Source organism: Castor canadensis, chromosome 14, assembly GCF_047511655.1.
Source record: "Castor canadensis chromosome 14, mCasCan1.hap1v2, whole genome shotgun sequence".
Taxonomy (NCBI): Eukaryota; Metazoa; Chordata; class Mammalia; order Rodentia; family Castoridae; genus Castor; species Castor canadensis.
The window spans coordinates 2,678,517-2,699,658 of NC_133399.1; the positions used below are offsets into that span (position 1 = coordinate 2,678,517).

The 21,142-nt window shown below is 38.9% G+C and overlaps 2 protein-coding genes across 7 annotated transcripts in view; one reads left to right on the plus strand and one right to left on the minus strand.

Annotated features, from left to right (window-relative positions):
• The window catches only part of LOC141416613 (uncharacterized), a 92,308-nt gene extending 81,911 nt beyond the window's left edge, over positions 1-10,397 (minus strand). The window contains exon 1 of the mRNA XM_074053668.1: positions 10,261-10,397. Within this exon, the coding sequence (XP_073909769.1) occupies positions 10,261-10,263 (3 nt within the window). The 5' untranslated portion in view covers positions 10,264-10,397. The remainder of the gene's footprint in view (positions 1-10,260) is intronic.
• LOC109674122 (uncharacterized) overlaps positions 1-21,142 on the plus strand; it is a 387,761-nt gene that overhangs the window by 299,378 nt on the left and 67,241 nt on the right. The window lies entirely within an intron of this gene.

Sequence of the window (21,142 nt, forward strand, 5' to 3'; positions counted from 1 at the left end):
TTCAAGTATCTATATATAAAGACACGTGTAAATAATTCTATTTAGGAAGAGTTTTTCGGTGACATACGACTATTTCAAAAGACATGAAAGTAGTAGGGACTATTTGAGGAAAGGAAGAGGATAAGCAGGAGGTGTGTGGAAGAGTGTTTCTGATCCAAGTACACCACAAAGATGTATGAAAATGTCATGCTGAACCAGACACCAATGGCCATTGCCTGTAATCTGAGGTACTTGGAAAGCTGAGATGATGAAGATTATATCCCCACCAGTGCAGGTCAAAAAAAAAAGGGAAATACCTGCTCTCTAAAAATAGCCAAAGAAAGAAGGACTAGAGGTGTGCCTTAAGTAGTACAGTAACTGCCAAGCCCTGAGATCCATTAATTTGCATAATTAATATATGCTAATAAAACCTCAAGGATTTTTGTTCCTTTTCTCACAGTACATGAAGAGTTTAATCATTCAATAAGAAAATAAATCGGAGAACTTTCTCAAAAGAAAAAATTCAAATGGACAAAAAACACATGAAGAGGATTCCAAGAGGGCAGCCAGAGGGAGGAAGCAGAAAGCATGCCTCCTATAGTGAAATCTTGGAGAGACGCCAGAGACACACTTTGCAGGCATAATCATTTAGAAAAGGCATAACTTTGACCCATCCACACCTCCAGCTAGCGCAGAGTATCTCCACTTCACATTAAACGGAGAAACCAGGAGGACCCTGGGGCCACCAGTCGCCAGCACTCAGATGGCTTGGGAAGACACGGACCAGGTGAGCTTCGTGGTATGCTGTACTCCCACAGACAAGCCTGGGCCAGAGCAGCATAGCCCCCTGGACAGACCAAACTCCACCCGGGGAAAAAAGAAAAACTGAGTAATAAACAATAAGAGCAATAAAGACACGTGGGAAAGAGGGTGGGGCACACTGAGCACTGAGGACTGGGGGAAGGGAATCCTTCCTGGAACTGTAAATAAACAAGCTGGGCGGGCCGGAGACGCTCTGGTGGGAGTGGGGTTGCGTGTCCAGCAACCAGGAGCGGGAAAGCTTGTAAGAGTGGCGGAGGGAGGAAAACTCCACAGGAGAGGAGGGAAGACCCACTTCCCATGAGAACTGTAAACAAACATGGCAGCTGGCAGGAGCAGCAGCACCGCCCAGTAATCAGGAGCAGGAAAGCTTGTGAAAGTGGTGGTGGGAGGAAAACTGCACAGGAGAGGGGGGAAGACTCACCTCCCACATGAACTGTAAATAAACATGCAGGCCTGATAATGTAGGTGCAGTGTCACTTTTCCCAGTGTGCTTGGAAAGGGGAAAGCTTGTAGCAGAGGCTCCTGCACAGGAGAACTCTGAGCAAACAAAGCCTGCTGGGCCAGGTGAGTGCTAGGCTCACCCGTGAGATCTGCATAAATAATGCCTCCAGCAACAGCAGGCTGACAGCAGCGGGCAGACAAGCCACAGCTGCAGGTACCATTCTCAGACCTGTCTCCAGACTCTTTTTTTTCTTTGTCTCCCTACCTTTGATGAGAGAACAACCGAATTACACATGCAAACTGAAAAACTTACGGAAACTGTATTGCATTTGAACTTGGGACACTTGGTAGGGTTTTTTTTGTGCATGTGTGTGTAGTTTTGTTCTACTTTATGAGTCCCCATTAATGAGACAACTACAGAACAACATCTGAGGCACCATCTCCAGGATTTGAGACTGAGACAGACACCCAATTATTAAGACTGAAACTTCATTGCATTTGAACTTGGAGGTTTTTTGGTTTTTTTAAATTTTTTATTTTTTCATTTTATTTTAATACATTTTTATATATAGATTTTTCTCTCATTTACTTATTTTTTATTTTTATTATCTTTTTTTTATTTTTGATTTCAATCCTCTCTCTGTCTCTCTAAGGTCTGTTCAGATTCCTGTCAATTAGTACACTAAAGCTCCCTGTTTATACCTTTGAAATCTTCTTGTCTGATACCTTGTTCTGTTTTCTCCCTCCAGTCTGTGTATTTGTTTTTCCCTTTTCTTTAACTTCTTGATTTCCATCTCCTCTCACCCTTCCATTCTAAATATCACCATTGTATTTATTACAAGCTAGAAAATACTTAACTGCACACAGTACAGGGACAGTAACAAAGGCAAAGACAATGATGGGAAAACAGAAAAACAGGGAAACCAGTTTCCCCACAGCAAAAAATTAGTACAGGAACCAGAGGGGAATGAAGAAAACAGATACTCAGATCCAGACTCCAACAAAATGAAGATAAACTATGCCAAAGGACCCAATAAGGCCCACAAGAATAATTTAAAAGAAGACATACTACAGGTACTCAATGAGAATTTTATAGAGATGATACTGGATAGGGTCAACAAAAATGTACAGGAGACACTCAAGAAATTCCAAGACAACAAAAATAGAGAATTTGAAAAAGCAAAAGAAGAAATAAAGGAAACCATAGAAGCACTGTATAAACACCAAAATGATACAGAGAACACGATGAATAAACAGATAAATGAACTGAGGACAAAAATAGATAACATTAAAGAGGAAAACAGCCAGGATATGGAAAACCTCAGAAAAAAAAAATGAAACAGAACTACAAAACAAAACAGAAGGCCAATCCAGCAAACTAGAACAAACAGAAGACAGAATCTCAGAACTTGAAGATGAAATGGTAATTAAAGGAAAAACCTGAAGAACTATTAATTAAACAACTCAAGACCTGTGAAAAGAAAATGCAAGAACTCACCGACTCCATCAAAAGACCAAACTGGAGAATCATGGGCATCGAAGAAAGAAGAGGTGCAAGCGAAGGGAATGCATAATATATTTAACAAAATAATGGAAAATTTCCCAAATCTAGAGAAAGATATTCCCATACAGATGCAAGAGGCCTTCAGGACACCAAACAGACCAGATCAAAATAGAACTACCCCACGACATATCATCATTAAAACAACAAGTTCAGAAACTAAGGAAAGAATGTGGAAGGCTGTAAGAGAGAAAAAACAAGTAACATACAAAGGTAAACCCATCAAAATCACAGCAGACTTCTCAACAGAAACATTAAAAGCAAGAAGAGCATGGGGTGAGATCTTCCGGGCACTGAATGAAAATAACTTCAACCCCAGGATACTCTACCCAGCAAAACTATCCTTCCAAATAGATGGAGCAATAAAAGTCTTCCATGATAAACTAAAACAATATGTGACCACAAAGCCACCACTACAAAGGATTCTGCAAGGGATTCTGCACACAGAAAGTGAAACCCAACTTAACCATGAAGAGACAGGCAGCACCAAACCATAGGAAAAGAAAAAGCAAGAAAGTAGAGAGTAACCTCAACATAGGTACACACAATCAAACCTTCAAACAACTAAGACAAGTAAATGACAGGAATCACAACATACCTATCAGTACTAACACTTAATGTTAATGGACTTAATTCACCCATCAAAAGGCACCGCTTGATGAAATGGATTAAAAAGGAAGATCCAACAATTTGTTGCTTACAGGAGACCCATCTCACCAACAGAAATAAGCACAGGCTAAGGATGAAAGGCTGGAAGAAGTTTTACCAAGCCAATGGCCCCCAAAAACAGGCAGGAGTAGCAATACTTACCTATGACAAAGTAGACTTCAAACCTACATTGAACAAATGAGATAAAGAAGGACATTCCATACTAATAAAAGGGGAAATAGACCAAAAGGAAATAATAATTATCAACCTGTATGCACCGAATGTCAACGCACCCAATTTCATCAAACATACCCTGAAAGACCTAAAAGCATATATAAACGCCAACAGAGTGTTTGTGGGAGACTTTAACACCCCATTATCATCAATAGATAGGTCATCCAAACAAAAAATCATAAAGAAATCCAAGATCTATAATATTCAATAGCTCAAATGGACCTAATTGATGTCTACAGAACACACAAGGGAGGGGTGAGGATAGGTAAGACACCTAAAAAATTAGCTAGCATTTGTTGCCCTTAACGCAGAGAAACTAAAGGAGATACCTTAAAAGCAACTGAGGCCAATAGGAAAAGTGGACCAGGAACTAGAGAAAAGTTTAGATCAAAAAGAATTAACCTAGAAGGTAACACACACACTCAGGAAATTAATGTGAGTCAACTCCCTTATCTCAACCAGGACAAACACTTGTTCCTTCCTATTATTGCTAATACTCTTTCTTCAACAAAATTAGAGATAAGGGCAAAATAGTTTCTCCTGGGTATTGTGGGGGGGTAGGTGGGAGAGGAAGGGGGCAGAGTGGGTGGTAAGGAAAGGGGTGGGGGTGGGGGGGAGAAATGACCCAAGCCTTGTATGCACATATGAATAATAAAAAAAAAGTGAAAAAAAAATTAAAAAAAACCAAATCAAACAGGTAAACACTTCTATGAGGTGGTGTTGCTAGGTAATGAAATTACCAAAATTATGCTTTGAGCAATTGTGCACAAACAGAAAGACCATGAAGCTCTGACTTTAGATGTGGATAGCACTAAAACCCACTTGTCCTTATTGAAGTATGGATTCCTTAGGCATGTAGTGTCAGCCTGCATTTATCAAAGCTGATGATCTGGTTAGAATATTCTGTGTATGTCCTCCTTAAGAAGGTAGTTAGACAGCTTACAGATTAAAAAAGCAAAAATTATACAAAGTGACCTTAAAATGGCATGAAAATGGTATTAATCCCACCGGAAAAAAGTAAATCTTAGTCATACTTAGAATACCCTAATGTTGTAAGACAGCATTAAATTTTTTAACTTCAGGGCTGGTAGAGTGGCTCAAATGGTAGGGTGCCTGTCAAGAAGTGTGAGGCCCTGTGTTCAAACCAGAGTCCTACCAAACTTTTTTTGTAACTGGTGAGAAACAAACATTAAAAAAATTAACATATACTATTTCTTAATGAATATAAAGTATAGAGAGATGTAAAGTCTGACTGCAATAATATTGAATGTGGAATGAGAAGGAAATAAAATTGTCTTTATATTCAACTAAAGCTAAGTTTTGTTTGCTAAATTTTGAAAAGCCATAATATATTTTATGTACCCCTTGTGGTAACTATGAAGAAAACATTTTTTTCTTTTGGCAGTACTGGGGTTTAAACACCTGGCTGCATGCTTCCTAAGCAGATGATCTACGACTTCAGCAATTCCATCAGTAAGAAATGATTTCTAATAGAGACAAAACACCAAAGAAAAACAAATGAAACGATATCATATCAATAACACATAAAACACAGAGAATGTACATTTGATCGAAGGGAAGGCTCAGTATCTACACAAGTCATGAAAAGTGAAGATGGTGGGCTGGACTAGTGCATCAGTGAATTATTAGTACCTCTGAGGAATACAGCCAGAAAGATGGTGAAGCATTATCTTTCAAATTGGGCAAAGATGGGAAAGAACTGCATGTTCTGTAGTGGACAGCACCATATACAAAGTAGAAAATTGAGGATCAGAAGAGAGGGAGAGAAAAAAAGCATAAGCCTGTGGCATCCACAGGATCAGGGAGCAGACTTAAGTAACAGAAAGCAAGAGCCTCACAAAACATGCAATGCAGTTCCATGGAAAATAGAAATATATGAACCTCAAAGAAGAAGCTTTGGCACTGGTCCAAAATTCTATTTTCAAAATGAGACTATTGATTGCTGAAAAATCTCAGGCAGTGAACTCATTTCACAAAGCCTTTCTTGGAACTGTCCAAAGTAGACTCTAAGAATTGTAGGCAAGCATGTTGAACAAACAGCAAAATGGAAATACTATGTACAATGAAGAAAATGTCAGTACCAACTTGGAAATCATCAAAGGATTATATAGAAATTATGAAGATGGATACACAATAAGTTCAATGAAACCATCATTATAGGTGCTCAACAGTGGACTAGAATAAGAAGAACAATCAACATGAAAATTATTGAAATTATGCAGACAGAAGAGAAAGAAAACACTTTAAAATTCACAGAACATGTCACAACTCTCTGAATTTTGTAAATTGTTGAAAGCTCTCTAGATAGAAACAAAAATTTATAAGCTAAGGACTTAGATCACATAAAGGAAAACAGTGTTAGAAAATTAACAAACGAACAAAAATTCTTTACTTTCTTCCTCACTACTGGTGATCAAGGAAAACCTTTGCTTAAAGTCATTGCAAGTGAATTATGGAATAGGTGATACCTTGTAATAGGAGAAATTAGTAAGAACAGGTATATATGGGTTATATATTGGAACAGTTATATATGGAAAAACAATAGTGGGGAACACACCAATATGCCTGTCCTGTCCATGAAGCAGCACATCTTTTTTTTTTTTAATTTTATTATTCATATGTGCATACAAGGCTTGGGTCATTTCTCCCCCCCCCCACCCCACCCCCTCCCTTACCACCCACTCCACCCCCTCCCTCTCCCCCCCACTCCCTCAATACCCAGCAGAAACTATTTTGCCCTTACCTCTAATTTTGTTGTAGAGAGTATAAGCAATAATAGGAAGGAACAAGGGTTTTTGCTTGTTGAGATAAGGATAGCTATACAGGGAGTTGACTCACATTGATTTCCTTGTGTGTGTGTGTTACCTTCTAGGTTAATTCTTTTTGATCTAAACTTTTCTCTAGTTCCTGGTCCCCTTTTCCTATTGGCCTCAGTTGCTCTTAAGGTATCTGCTTTAGTTTCTCTGTGTTAAGGACAACAAATGCTAGCTAGTTTTTTAGGTGTCTTACCTATCCTCACCCCTCCCTTGTGTGCTCTCGCTTTTATCATGTGCTCAAAGTCCAATCCCATTGTTGTGTTTGCCCTTGATCTAATGTCCACATATGAGGGAGAACATACGATTTTTGGTCTTTTGGGCCAGGCTAACCTCACTCAGAATGATGTTCTCCAATTCCGTCCATTTACCAGCGAATGATAACATTTCGTTCTTCTTCATGGCTGCATAAAATTCCATTGTGTATAGATACCACATTTTCTTAATCCATTCGTCAGTGGTGGGGCATGTTGGCTGTTTCCATAACTTGGCTATTGTGAATAGGCAGCACATCTTTAGTTGAAATGAATGTAGCTTACTTAGGAAAGGATTTTACACGTTCAGGAAATTATTAACAACACATTTTACACATACTTGGTATCATAAAGGGGAACAGAAATGTGATAATATAACTAATAAAGGACTACACTCCTCAGACTGGTTCAACTGTTGTAGTGCTTGCCTTAGCAATCACAAGACCCTGAGTAAAAAATAAGTAAATAAATAGGTACATAAAGGATTTCAGCAAGATTGTACTACACCAGCTAAATGCACAGCATATCATTTTGCAAAATTTATAATAACCACCCAAACTTCACATTAATAGAAGAACACCATTTACACAGAACAAAGGAATAGCAAAAGAAGAATGACAGGCAGAGAGGAAGGGCTGAGATTGGGGTGAGAGTAACATGAAAGAACAAGTAGGAAAAATGCTCAACACCACAGGTCATCAGTATAGTACAAGCATCAGCACATAAAGAAGCTGTTTAATGCTAAATGAACAAGTATAATAAATTAGAACATTACACATATTGGCAAATCACAGAATAAGGAAACATCCATAAAAGTTCAGATAAATTCACATACTATGAAAACTTCCTAGTAAATTTAAATTATCCATACTCTACAGAGCATCAATCCTAAAATCCCCACCCTAAAGGAATATTCTGCTAACAGTGTAGAACACTAGGGCAACTTTATGTAATGAAAATGAGCAAAGTCATCTGGGTCAACCTAACCACAGGGATATGGTTTATAGGCTTGTGACTTTGTGAAAAATCTATTGCTCCAGAAACTGCTATCATGCACCCTCGTTAAGGTAAGAGAAATATTCAGAGTCACCTTTTGACATCCTGTGACCTTAGTGAGCTATCTTAATCTTTGTCAATGTACACTGAGATGTATCAGTTGCAATGTTTATTTTCAGAAACCTTCTGATGTCTTCCACCATTTTAGGTTTGCTTAGTGTATCCACATGGTTTATGCCTAACTGCTACCTATGAAGTCTGTTCAATGTGTACTTTTTCCTTCATGAGCCATGCTTCACTTTTGCTCAACTCCAGTGCCTTACCTGAATTCACCTCACACAAGACGTAAGTACCAAGAATGGACACTCTGGTAACATTACCAAACACTCCCCCAAAGAACTCAAATGTTATCATTTGTGCTGTATTTCTTTGCCATCACTTCTGATAACAAATATGTGGTGTTACCAACACCAACCAAATTTCAAACACCAACTAATTGTCTTTCAATTCAAATCAGACACCGTCCAGACTTAGCACAGTCCCTCCAACTTCTGGGCAGTGTGAAACAGACACCAAGCCCTAGAACATGTTTGCTATGTCTGGTCACACCATTCACCTTCCTAAAGTCATAGAGACCTACACCCTGAGACAAGCCATTAGAATAAATGCAAACATGGCTTCAATGGGGCTTAGGAAAACAACCAAATACACTCCTATTGCTGCAGAAATTTCAAGGATTTCAGAATCACTTTGCTAGAAACTGACACAGGGACCAAAACTTCTAATTTATACTACATACCCACATCACTTTCCAAATGCACTAACTTTTTACCCCATCAGGAAAAATATAAAGGTGTCCTTCTCTAAGCCTGGGCCTCCCAGACTTGTTTTGATTGGCACAAATTACACTCTGTTTAACCATGTACCTCAACACAAAAGAAAATGGTGGCATGATATATTCTGAGGTTGTAACACTTATAAATATCTGCAATTAACTCACACTTCCAATCATTTCTGCACTACAAAAGAAGCACAGAACCAACATTCTTCCCATCACCCCCTCTGCAAACTCAGACATTCCCTCACACACTTCCCAAATGCCCTAAAAAATTATTATGAAGTAATCCCAAAAAATTATTATGAAGTAATCATTGCAAATATCTTCAAAATGATTTGTAAATAGTTGCAACGTGAACTTGACAAATCTGAGCCTGAGTCATCAAAGAAATCACACTTTAGCGTCCCCATAGGATCACAAAGAACCCAGGTCCATGTGGTTCATGCCTGTAATCCTCGCTGCTCAGGAGAAAGAGATTAGAAGTGTCTTGGTTCAAAGCCTGTGCTAGCAAAGAGTTCTAGAGACCCTATCTTGAAAAAAACCCATCACATGAAAGGGCTAGTGGAGTCACTCAAGTGGTAAGAGCGCATGCCTAGCAAGTGTGTGGACCTGAGTTCAAATCCCGGTGCAGTCAAGAAAAGACCAGGAAGATCCTTGGACTTGTAGCTGCTCCCTGTAAACCTAGGTACTGGGGAGACTGACAGGATGAGAGTGAAAATCAGCTTAGAATAAAATTGTTTAGTAGATGCCATTTCCAAAATACCCAGAGAAAAAAGACCAGAGATATGATTCAAGCAGTTGAGCACTGCTTTGTAAATGCAAAACTATGATTTCAAACTTCAGTCCCCAAAATTAAACAAGTAACAAGGAAACCAAGTTGATCACAGGAGAAAACTGTTCTTGCCAATCTCCATGTCTGTCCACTCCAAATTTATTTCTTCTGTTTTCTCCTCTCTTTGAGAGCAAATTGCCTTTCTGCCTTGAGATGCCTATATATCTTACTTTCGGAGCTTTCCACCTAGAGCAATTCTCTTACAGTCACGGTCTAAGTTAATCTGCATTTCATTAAAAAACAATACTCTAGAAACAACCTGTGGAAAATTACTATAGTCAGGAAGGGCAAAAGGTGTCCCCTCGGCTGAGAAGGCAACCACGTGGACTCGCATTTCCAATGAATCTGACAATGTGCGGATTCGTGGAAATTTTGGGACTTATTGGCAGCACTAAGAAGCACTGCATTGAGAGGACAGGGCATAGAGTTTAGCCCAGGCTTCCCTTGAACCGGTGGACTCAAAGGGAAGCCAGGTCCCAGTGAGGAGTCATGGGGACACTGCACAGAAGCGCCCTGTCCCGGCACAAACTCCATTAAGAACTCGGGAGGCTCCCCAGCCACCTCAGACTGCGGGACAGGGAATTACAGACAGAGTCTCCCATCAGGGCTGTGGTTGGGTGCAAGTCGTCTCACAGGGACACAGGACGGGGCTCAAGGCTCCTGGTCCACGGCCACCCTCCAGGCTACAGTAGAAATAAGACCCCAACCACGAGATCAGGGCGCAGACTCCAGGACAGGGCCCAGTCAAAACCACCGCAGCTTCGGGAATCTGGATCCAAAAGTCCCTCCTCCCGGACTGCAGATGCCCAGGCCCCTCTCACCATTTCCCACTTCTGACGCGTCCACGTGACGTCCCTATGGTCCTGCAGTCAGAAGATTTCACACGGCTGCCTGAGCTGTGCAGCCCGAACAATGTCCCTCCAGCAGGCGCATGGCAAATATGGCGATAATGAGGAAGGCATCGTGAATCGCCTAACACCGTCGCTCCTCATTGGACGGGAGGTGCAGGCGATTGAACAGCCGCTCTGATTGGCTACTGGACACAGGGCCCACCCCCAAGCCCTTGAGTGACAGGGGGTTTGGGAGGTTGTGGTGTGTGGAATGAGTGAGTTCAAAATGACACAATTCAGCAGCCCTGGCCAAATAAGTCTTCCTTTGTTGGAGATCTGTTTTAGTTTGTGGGATGATTACACTCGGCAGAACTTGTCCTGTCCCTCTGAATCTGGCACCTGCCGCTTATACTCACTGAAGCCTTCTTGCATAGTCCTCCTGAAAATGGGACAACTTACTCTCAAAAATCCCAGACTCAGTATCCCATGGAAAAAACTCATCATGTCAGTTAAGGAGGGGAGACTCAGGAAGGCTAAGACACAAGAAGTTAATGCAGGGAAAATGTTCAAGCTCTACAAACTGGAATGAAGCAGATGGCCAAGGCTTTCTCACACTTCATGTTTCAATCTAACCATTTTCACACAAGATAATAAAACCACATTATCAAAGATGTTATATTTCATGAATGGAGAAAAAGGAGTTATATGGCAATTATATTCCACAAAGATGCAAAATGAATAAAAAGGAGGCTAGGCTCAAGAAGTAGAGTGCTTGATTGGGAAGCAGGAAAGAATGGAAAGCATGCTGTGTAAAACCTCTGACAAGGCTGCTGTGTTGCCCAAGATCACAAGTAAAACACACTTTCCTGACTTTAAGCAGATTTCTGAGCATGAAGACTACCGTGATTCCTGAAAGGCAGCCCTAAATTGCATAATCCCTAATAATGATCAGAGAAACCTCAGGATTTAACATTGTAGTCCATCAAGCTTTTCTACCCTCTTCCTATGGAAAAATATCTGCCTTCTACAGTTTAATATTGAAGAGAGAGAAAACCTCACTTCAGATTCTTGAAGGTGGTAACTGTAAAGAAACTGTTATGCATAATTCAGCTTAAATTTGCTTTCCAAAAGCCTGACATTCACTGATTTTCTCCATATGTAAATTGCGTGGTCTTTCTCAAGGAAATTGATCCATTTCAACCCAAAACACTTGGGAGAAAACAGTCCCAGGACAAACAGACTTACAACCTCAGCAAGTATAGAACTCTCAACCTCATTCACATGTGGTTCTTCTGTTTTCACTTATTCGGTAGGTTCATACTGTCAACGCTCCTCTGTGAATCCCAAATGTTGATTTCTATAGATTTACATTACTTAGGTTTTCAGCTACAGGTCAAAACATGGCATAGCTTTGTGAATATTCCATTTTATCATGAGGAGACAGTTACTCTGCAGCTTTGGGCTGATAAATCCTATGAAAATAATTGAATCTGGTTGGCTGATAAGGTTTTTGAGTTAGTCTTTTCATTACTGATTTATCCCTTTTTAATCTCTCACTAACTGGTGTGTTGAAATGTTCAAGTAATTTGTTTGTGGGGCTAGAGTTTGAACTTAGGGCTTCACACTAGCAAAGCAGGCACTGTACCACTTGAGCCACACCTCAGTCCATTTTGTTTGGTTACTTTTGAGATGGGGTCTTGAGGACTATTTGCCCAGGTGGGCTTGAAATGTCAAATCTCCTGATCTCAGCCTCCCAAGAAGGTAGGATTACAGGTAGGAGGCAGAGGTGCAAAGCTCAAAGGACATTGTTGATTGATGATTTCCTTGCAATCTGATAAGCTTTTGCTTTCTTGTAGTTTGTAACACTGCTTATCTTCACACCTATTAAGGACTTTTATGTCTTCAATGGCAGCTGACTGCTTTATCATCATGTATTCCAAATGTCTCTTGTAATATCCCTTAATATAATTGCTGACTTGTCTTTACTTAACATGTACCCCAATTTAAATTTTTGAGCAGGTTAATTTTGCAGTACTGGGGTGTGAACTCAGGGTTTCACCCTTGCTAGCTAGACTACCAATTAAGACTCTATACCAGCCCTTTTATGTGTTGGGTATTGTTGAAAAAATGTATGGGAAACTGAAATTACAAAGGTAAGTTTGAAATGTATCTTCCTTAACACTGCCTCAAAAACAGCTAGGATTACAGGAGGGAGCCACCAGTCCCTGGCTCTAACTTCTTGTTTCAATTGTGCTTTCCCTGTGTTCCATTCTGTTTTTCTGTTAGGATATCAAATATGCTTTTTTTCCTTCTTTTTATTTTTTCTTTCCTTCCCTTTGTAATGTATATTTGTAGTTTATGGTTGATGCACTTTCCTTCTTTTGTTTCCTCTGTGTGTGTGTGTGTGTGTGTGTGTGTGTGTGTGTGTGTGTGTGTGTATTACTATGGGCTTAGCCCAAGGCCTTGTAATTGCTAGCCAAGCTTCCTAGTGGTGAGCTACATCCATAAGATTTCTTATTTTGAGACAGAATCTCACTAAATTGCCCTGGCTGTAATCCAATTGATAATCCCTGTGCGACATCCTCTCAATAGCTAAGCACCACAACTGAGTTTTTCATCTACTTTTCGGTGATTCTAACATTTGAACTTAGGCCTTCCACTTCCTAGGCAGGCACTTTTAATGTCCTGATAGCCACTTTCAAATATCATTTCACAGGTTCAGAGTCAATGCAGGTATCTTGGAATGCTCGAGTTCTCTCTTCCATCTCGTATTTAGTTGCTCTCCTTCATCATTTCCATTTTAGAAACTATAAGGACCCAGTATTATGGTGAAATTTTTCATTTCAGGAATTTATATGTGATAACAAATGTGAATAATTGATTTTGGAGTCAGGAGGCATGGCTTAAGTGTTAGATCATGAGATTAGCAAATGTGAATCCCTAACTCCAAACACCAGTATGCGCAAGGGAGAGAAAAGATTTAGTGTCTCTTCATTTTATTACTCTTTCTTGGTGTGGTCTTTATTTCTAACCACCTTTTCCTTCTCTCCAAACAGTCATTGCAATTTTTGCAATGCTGGTGTCCATGTATTTATAGTCTGTAAATATTATTCAATTTTCATTCTCTTGTTCAGAATGAATAATTTCAATTGCTTTAGGAAGAGGTGTGAATCCACACAGAGCTGCCTAAAGAGATGAGCCATAAAATCCAAGTCATCTCTGGAATGTGAGGAGGAAGTCTGTACTGGAGGTATGGCTCAAGAAGTAGAGCACAAGGTTTGCAAGTGGAAAGACCTGAGTTCAAACCCCAATCCTGCCAAAAAGTATGAAATATGTCTTTGTTGGTAGCATTAAAGAAATACTAAAAAGCATCAATTATAAGATGATTTAGGAAAGAATGGCAAAAAGTGAAGTGCCTGAGATCATAATCCTTAATGCAATTCAAAGAAAAGAGTGTTTATTTGTGTAAACTTTGATGATAGTGCACCAAGGATAAGATTATCATTCAGAAATATAATATTGTGTGCTGGTTATCGATGGCTCATCCTGTCATCTGCTCAGGAGACAAAGATTGTATTGATCATGGTTTGAGACCAACCTGGGCAAAAAAGTTAATGAAATCTCATGTCAGTTAGTAGCTCTGTATGGTGGTATGGGCTTATAATTCCACAAACATGGGAGACATTATTGGAAGGATTATAGTCTGATGCAGCCATGGGCAAAATGGGAGACCCTACCTGGAAAATAACTAAGATAGCGGTAAGGATCATAGATCTTGATTTTAATGTTAGAGGCCTGACTAAGAAAGTACGAGTCTCTGTGTTCAACCACATTACTGCCAAGAATAAAGAAATAAATAAATACCATAATGTGAATGGACATAAAATCTGTTTGGAGGCAGTGAGGGAAAGTCTTCACTCATCCCACTTCCTTTTTTACATGAAAGAACTTCATTCTGGCACTCATGATACTGCACAGTGTATAGAACATTCATTAGAAAACTATGCAATGTTACCTGAGCACAACATACCTGCTAGATCAGAATGGAATGAATGTCAGCATCAGGGGGCCAGAAGAAAGTGGGTTTGAGTTTATTAATCTTGGTACATGAACAATATGGTTTTATATTTATTGTAGAAAATGAAAGTACCAAGGAATCCACCTTCCAAATGGACATGACCTAGGGAACTAAAAGACAATTCAAAGTATCCTGGAAGATACAAGTGCACTAGTAAAAAAGGTTTATTTTATTTTATTTGTAAAATATGTGACTAACAGCAAAGTGGATTGTTTGGTTATAATTTTTGTTAGGACCATCAACCTGCCTTATTTTTTACTTAGGGAGAACTATTGTATATTGTTTGTGTACCTCATTTTAAAATTATTTTCCCTGAAGTTTTACAAACTACTTTCTAAATTTGAAAATTCCTATGGTATGTCCATAACAGATGATGACCCCTGAGACCCTAAAAGCTATACGACCATGATGGACATGAGATGGCCTGCAGCTTATGAAATCTGAATCACAAACTTCACCCAGAAAATATGTTAATTTGAAGTTCCTTGGACTTGGGAATAAGCCATGCACCACTGTTTCAAGGAGGGATATTGTTGGATCAAGAAAGATTGCCGTAAGAAGCCAGTCCACTGAATCCTAGTCAGAGTAATTCCATCTTTCAGAAATGCAACATTTAGGCCTTCTTTGTAATGAGGCTGAAACCAACAAGCCAACTGGGGCTCAAGTGAGAGAATGTTTGTCCAGTACTGAGAAGCCCTAAGATCAAACCCAGTATCAGCCAATATATAAATAAATAAAGCTATCCTTTCCAAAATGTGACATTATTTCCTGAGAACAGGAGCATCCCCTATAAGTGCAAAGACTGCATATATGCATATATGTTTGCCAGATAATAGTTTTATCTGTGCATGAGTTCTCTGAGTCTATAATCATTTATTTCCATGCAGTGTGTCTGTGTAAGGTCAGGGTTGCATTAATTCTGCTGTAGACATAGAGCCATATAACATTTATGCTGTCATAAATGTCATTGTTATCTGTAAGTGGTTCACCACTCTCTCTGTAACACTGATAAACCCAATTACTCATCAGACTTTCCTTGGTGGAGTCCTTCCTTAGACTGTTGGTGCTATCACAATTCAGAAGCATACATTTCTTTTATCTCTCCCTGGAAATTATAACACCTGTTATCCAAAGGTTTATATTCTGCTGTTTTAGTTTACAAGGGTCTGAATATAAATGGAAAGTTCCTGTATATAAAATTTTGAATGTTCCATGCTGATAATGTCACAAAATGTGGCATCAACTCCATCATTAACCTCATTTCATTACATCACTTAAATGCTGCCTGATGGTACTATTTTGGGATACTGAGTAACAGGGAAATGGTACACTGAGGCTTTTTTTAGGAAGCAATGTTTATTAACATGCCAGCAGCAACTCAGTAGATTCACATCCAAAGACTGAGCCTTGAGAATAAAGGGGCCTTGCCTTATACACCATTCTAGGCAGGTTAGAGAAGCAAGAAATGAAGTTTAATCCATATGTGGTTACATACTATCTCATTGGCTAGGATTTTCTCAGTGCTAAGTGACCTTCACTTTCAGATTCTCTAAGTTTTATCTCCCTGTTGGCCTTCCCCTACTCCCTGTTGTATTATCAGAACACAGATTTGCTTTTTTCTGGTGCCCCTCTGTGCTTCATTATATCATCAAAGATGAAGAAGAATGAATACAATAAAATGTGATATATTTAAAGAGAATTTGTGCACAAATTTTTTAGTATAACTTTTTACCACATAATAGTTATATTTGATCTTTAGTTGATGGGCAGTGTTGACTCAACACCTGTAATCCTAGCTATTCCAGAGGCAGAGATCAGGAGGATCACAGTTGGAATCCAGCCAAAGCAAATAGTTTACAAGACCCTATCTTGAAAAAACTCACCACAAAAACAGGGTGATGGAGTGACTTATGGTGAAAGCCCTGACACCAAGCACTAGTACCACACAAAAAAAGGATGGAGGGTGAATACAATTTTGTATATATTGAGAGACAAAAAGTCTATTCTCAAACTTTTAAAGTGTTTAGTACAATAGTTATGTTTCATCATTACATGTTGGTTCTAATCTCTTAATGCACATGATTTTTAAAGATATTATCATAGATGTGTATAAGTGAAAGTAGAGTGCATATAGTGTTAAATGTTACCTACTCTTTCAGGAATTCACTAGCAAGTCCTTGGAGTATATCATCCTTGGATAAGAAGGTTTTGTAGCTTTGATTTGTTATCTGAATACATAAAGGCACATCATTCATGTCAGACTATCTGCCTTACTGACCAGGACAGGGTGATAGGATAGAATTTGATGGAGGAGACAGCCAGGGCTGTGGAATTGATGATGAAGACATAGAAAATGTACATTGCTCAAGAGACACCATCTTCCACCCCAAGGTACATTGTGCTAATTCAGGGAACCTTTCTGATGTTTCCCCCAGGTTCTACACTCCCTGTCCCCTACCTTGAAGTCCATGCACTAAAAGCATCTCTTTTTCAGCCCAGTCTCCCTGGAAATGAGGGCTTCTCAGCAGGGCCAGTGGCTAAATTCTCCCTGGGGAAAGTGAGTGGCAGACAGCTTTTGTTGTGTACAGGAGGAGGGAGTGGAGTCCACATTCCTGAATGACTCAGAGTCTCTGCTGACCTCTGCAGACTCTGGAGCCAATCATTTCTCTTCCAGGGTGTGCTTGTAGAGTTCATGGTGATGCCCTGTGCAGAAGAGCACAATAAAGACAAATCACACAGCTAAAGTACAAAGAGGTTGGCGTGATCCCTCCACTTTTCAGCACATCAGACTGTATCAAGTAGCAGAGACTGTCATTTTGGCCACTTCTTGGAAGGCAGAAAACTGGAGAGTGAGCATGGGAGAGAAGGTGCAAGGACATAACGTGTAAAGTCGCACAGCCTGGGGTGAGGGTGGAGGGCTGATGAGAAGACAGTCCTCCAGCTTGGGAGGCTCCTTGGGTCCTTTGCCCATTCTCTGTGCCTTCTAATTTGGACTGCCTTTGGCTGACTGCAGCTGCTCTCCCACTGATTTTTCTCCTGGTTGTGATCCTATTGTTTAGGGAATATTAGGATGTGTTTAGAGATATATTCTGATGTCAGGGCATGAAGAAGCCTCCAAATTTTTTTTCCAGAGTGGTTGTATTAGTTTACATTCCCACCAGCAGTGTAAAAGGGTTCCTTTTTCCCTGCATCCTCGCCAACACCTGTTGTTCGTGGTGTTGCTAATGATGGCTATTCTTTCTAACAGGGGTGAGGTGGAATCTTAGTGTGGTTTTAATTTGCATTTCCTTTATTGGTAGAGATGGTGAGCATTTTTTCATGTGTTTTTTGGCCATTTGAATTTCTTCTTTTGAGAATGTTCTGTTTAGTTCACTTGCCCATTTCTTTACTGGTTCATTAATTTTGGGAGAATTTAGTTTTTTCAGTTCCCTATATATTCTGGTTATCAGTCCTTTGTCTGATGTGTAGCTGGCAAATATTTTCTCCCACTCTGTGGGTGTTCTCTTCAGTTTAGAGACCATTTCTTTTGTAGAGCAGAAGCTTTTTAGTTTTATGAAGTCCCATTTATCTATGCTATCTCTTAGTTGCTGTGCTGCTGGGGTTCCATTGAGAAAGTTCTTACCTATACCTACTAACTCCAGAGTATTTCCTACTCTTTCCTGTTTCAACTTTAGAGTTTGGGGTGTGATACTAAGATCCTTGATCCATTTTGAGTTAATATTGGTACAGGGTAGTACACATGGATCTAGTTTCAGTTTTTTGCAGACTGCTAACCAGTTTTCCCAGCAGTTTTTGTTGAAGAGGCTGTGTTTTCTCCATCGTATATTTTTAGTGCCTTTGTGAAACACAAGTTGGTTATAGTTCTGTGGCTTCAGATCAGGGTCCTCTATTCTGTTCCACTGGTCTTCATGTCTATTTTTGTGCCAGTTCCATGCTGTTTTTATTGTTATTGCTTCGTAATATAGTTTAAAGTCGGGTATTGTGATACCTCCAGCATTGTTCTTTTGACTGAGTATTGCCTTGTCTATTCATGGCCTCCTGTGTTTCCATAAAAATTTAATGGTAGATTTTTCCATCTCTTCGATGAATGGCATTGGAATTTTGATGGGAATTGCATTAAACACGTAGATTACTCTTGGGAATATAGACATTTTTACTATGTTGATTCTACCAATCCATGAGCATGGGAGATCTCTCCACTTTCTATAGTCTTCCTCAATCTCTTTCTTCAGAAGTTTATAGTTTTCCTTGTAGAGATCTTTCACATCTTTTGTTAGGTTTACACCTAGGTATTTGATTTTTTTTGAGGCTATTGTAAATGGAATTGTTTTCATATATTCTTTTTCAGTTTGCTCATTATTTGTGTATAGAAATGCTAATGATTTTTCTATGTTGATTTTATATCCTGCTACCTTGCTATAGCTATTGATGATGTCTAGAAGCTTCTGAGTAGAGTTTTTTGGGTCTTTAAGGTATAGGATCATGTCATCTGCAAATAGGGATATTTTGACAGTTTCTTTACCTATTTGTATTCCTTAAATTCCTTCTTCTTGCCTAATTGCTCTGGCTAGGAATTCCAGTACTATGTTGAATAGGAGTGGAGATAGTGGGCATCCTTGTCTAGTTCATGATTTTCGAGGGAATGGTTTAAGTTTTTCTCCATTAAGTATAATGCTGCCTGTAAGTTTGTCATATATAGCTTTTATAATGTTGAGGTACTTTAATTCTATTCCTAGTTTTCTTAGAGCTTTTTGCATGAAATGGTGTTGGATCTTATCAAAGGCTTTTTCTGCATCTATTGAGATGATCAAGTGGTTTTTGTCTTTGCTTCTGTTAATGTGGTTTATTACATTTATTGATTTTCATATGTTGAAGAAACCCTGCATTCCTGGGATGAAGACTAATTGGTCATAGTGAATGATCTTTTTGATATGTTGTTGAATTCAGTTTGCCATTACTTTATTGAGGATTTTTGCATCAATGTTCATTAAAGAGATTGGCCTATAGTTCTCCTTTTTGGAGGTGTCTTTGCCTGGTTTTGGGATAAGTGTAATACTGGTTTTTTAAAATGTGTTAGGCAGTTTTCCTTCCCTTTCTATTTCATGGAACAGTTTAAGGAGGGTTGGTATCAGTTCTTCGTTAAAGGTCTGATAGAATTCAGCAGAGAATCCATCAGGTCCTCGACTTTTCTTTTTGGGGAGACTCTTGATTGCTGCTTCAATTTCATTTTGTGTTATAGGTCTATTCAGGTGATTAATATCCTCTTGGTTCAGTTTTGGATGATCCTATGTATCTAGAAATCTGTCCATTTCTTTAAGATTTTCGAATATATTTGAATATAGGTTCTCAGAGTAGTCTCTGATGATTTCCTGGACTTCCATGGTGTTTGTTGTTATCTCCCCTTTTGCAGTCCTGATTCTACTAATTTGGGTTTTTTTCTCTTCTTATTTTAGTCAGGTTTGCCTGGGGACTGTTGATCTTGTTTATTTTTTCAAAGAACCAACTTTTTTTCCACTGATTCTCTGTATGTTTTTTTGGGTTTCTATTTCATTGGTTTCAGCTCTTATTCTTATTATTTCTCTCCTTCTATTTGTTTTTGGATTTGCATGTTCTTCTTTTTCTAGGTGTTTGAGATGTATCATTAAGTCATTGATTTGAGATCTTAAATTCTTTTTAATATATGCACTCATGGCTATAAAGTTTCCTCTCAGGACTCGCTTTGCTGTGTCTCATAGGTTCTGGTAGGTTGTGTTTTCATTTTCATTGACTTACAGGAACTTTTTAATTGCCTCTTTTATTTCATCAATGACCCATTGTTCATTAAATAATGAGTTATTCAGTTTCCAGCTGTTTGCATGTTTTTTGTCTTTACTTTTGTTGTTGAGTTCTAGTTTTATTGCATTGTGATCAGATAGATTGCATGGTATAATTTCTATTTTTTTATATTTGCTGAGGTTTGCTTTGTGCCCTAGGATGTGATCTATTTTGGAGAAGGTTCCATGGGCTGCTGCTGAGAAAAATGTATATTGTGTTGAAGTTGAATGAAATGTTCTGTAGACATCAAGTAGGTCCCTTTGATCTATGGTACATTTTAGATCTAGGATTTCTTTATTGACTTTTATTTCGATGACCTATAGATTGATGATAATGGGGTGTCAAAGTCTTCCACAACCACTGTGTTGGAGTTAATATATGCTTTTAGGTCTTTCAGGGTATGTTTGATGAAATTTGGTGCATTGACATTGGGGCATATAGATTGATAATTGTTATTTCCTTTTGGTCTATTTCCCCTTTTATTAGTATGGAATGTCCTTCTTTATCTCATTTGATCAATGTAGGTTTGAAGTCTACTTTGTCAGAGATAAATATTTCTACTCCTGCCTTTTTTCATGGGCCATTGGCTTGGTAAATCTTCTTCCAGCCTTTCATCCTAAGCCTATGCTTATTTCTGTCAGTAAGATGGGTCTCCTGTAAGCAACAAATTGTTGGATCTTCCCTTTTAATCCATTTCATCATACGGTGCCTTTTGATGGGTGATTTATGTCCATTAACATTAAGTGTTAGTACTGATAGGTATGTGGTGATTCCTGTCATTCAGTTGTCTTAGTTGTTTGAAGGTTTGATTGTGTGTACCTAAATTGAGGTTATTCTCTACTTTCTTGGTTTTTTGTTTTCCTGTAGTTTGGTGCTGCCTGCCCTTTCATGGTTATGTTGGGTTTCACTTTCTGAGTGCAGAATCCCTTGAAGACTCTTTTGTAGTGGTGGCTTTGTGGTCACATATTGTTTTAGTTTCTG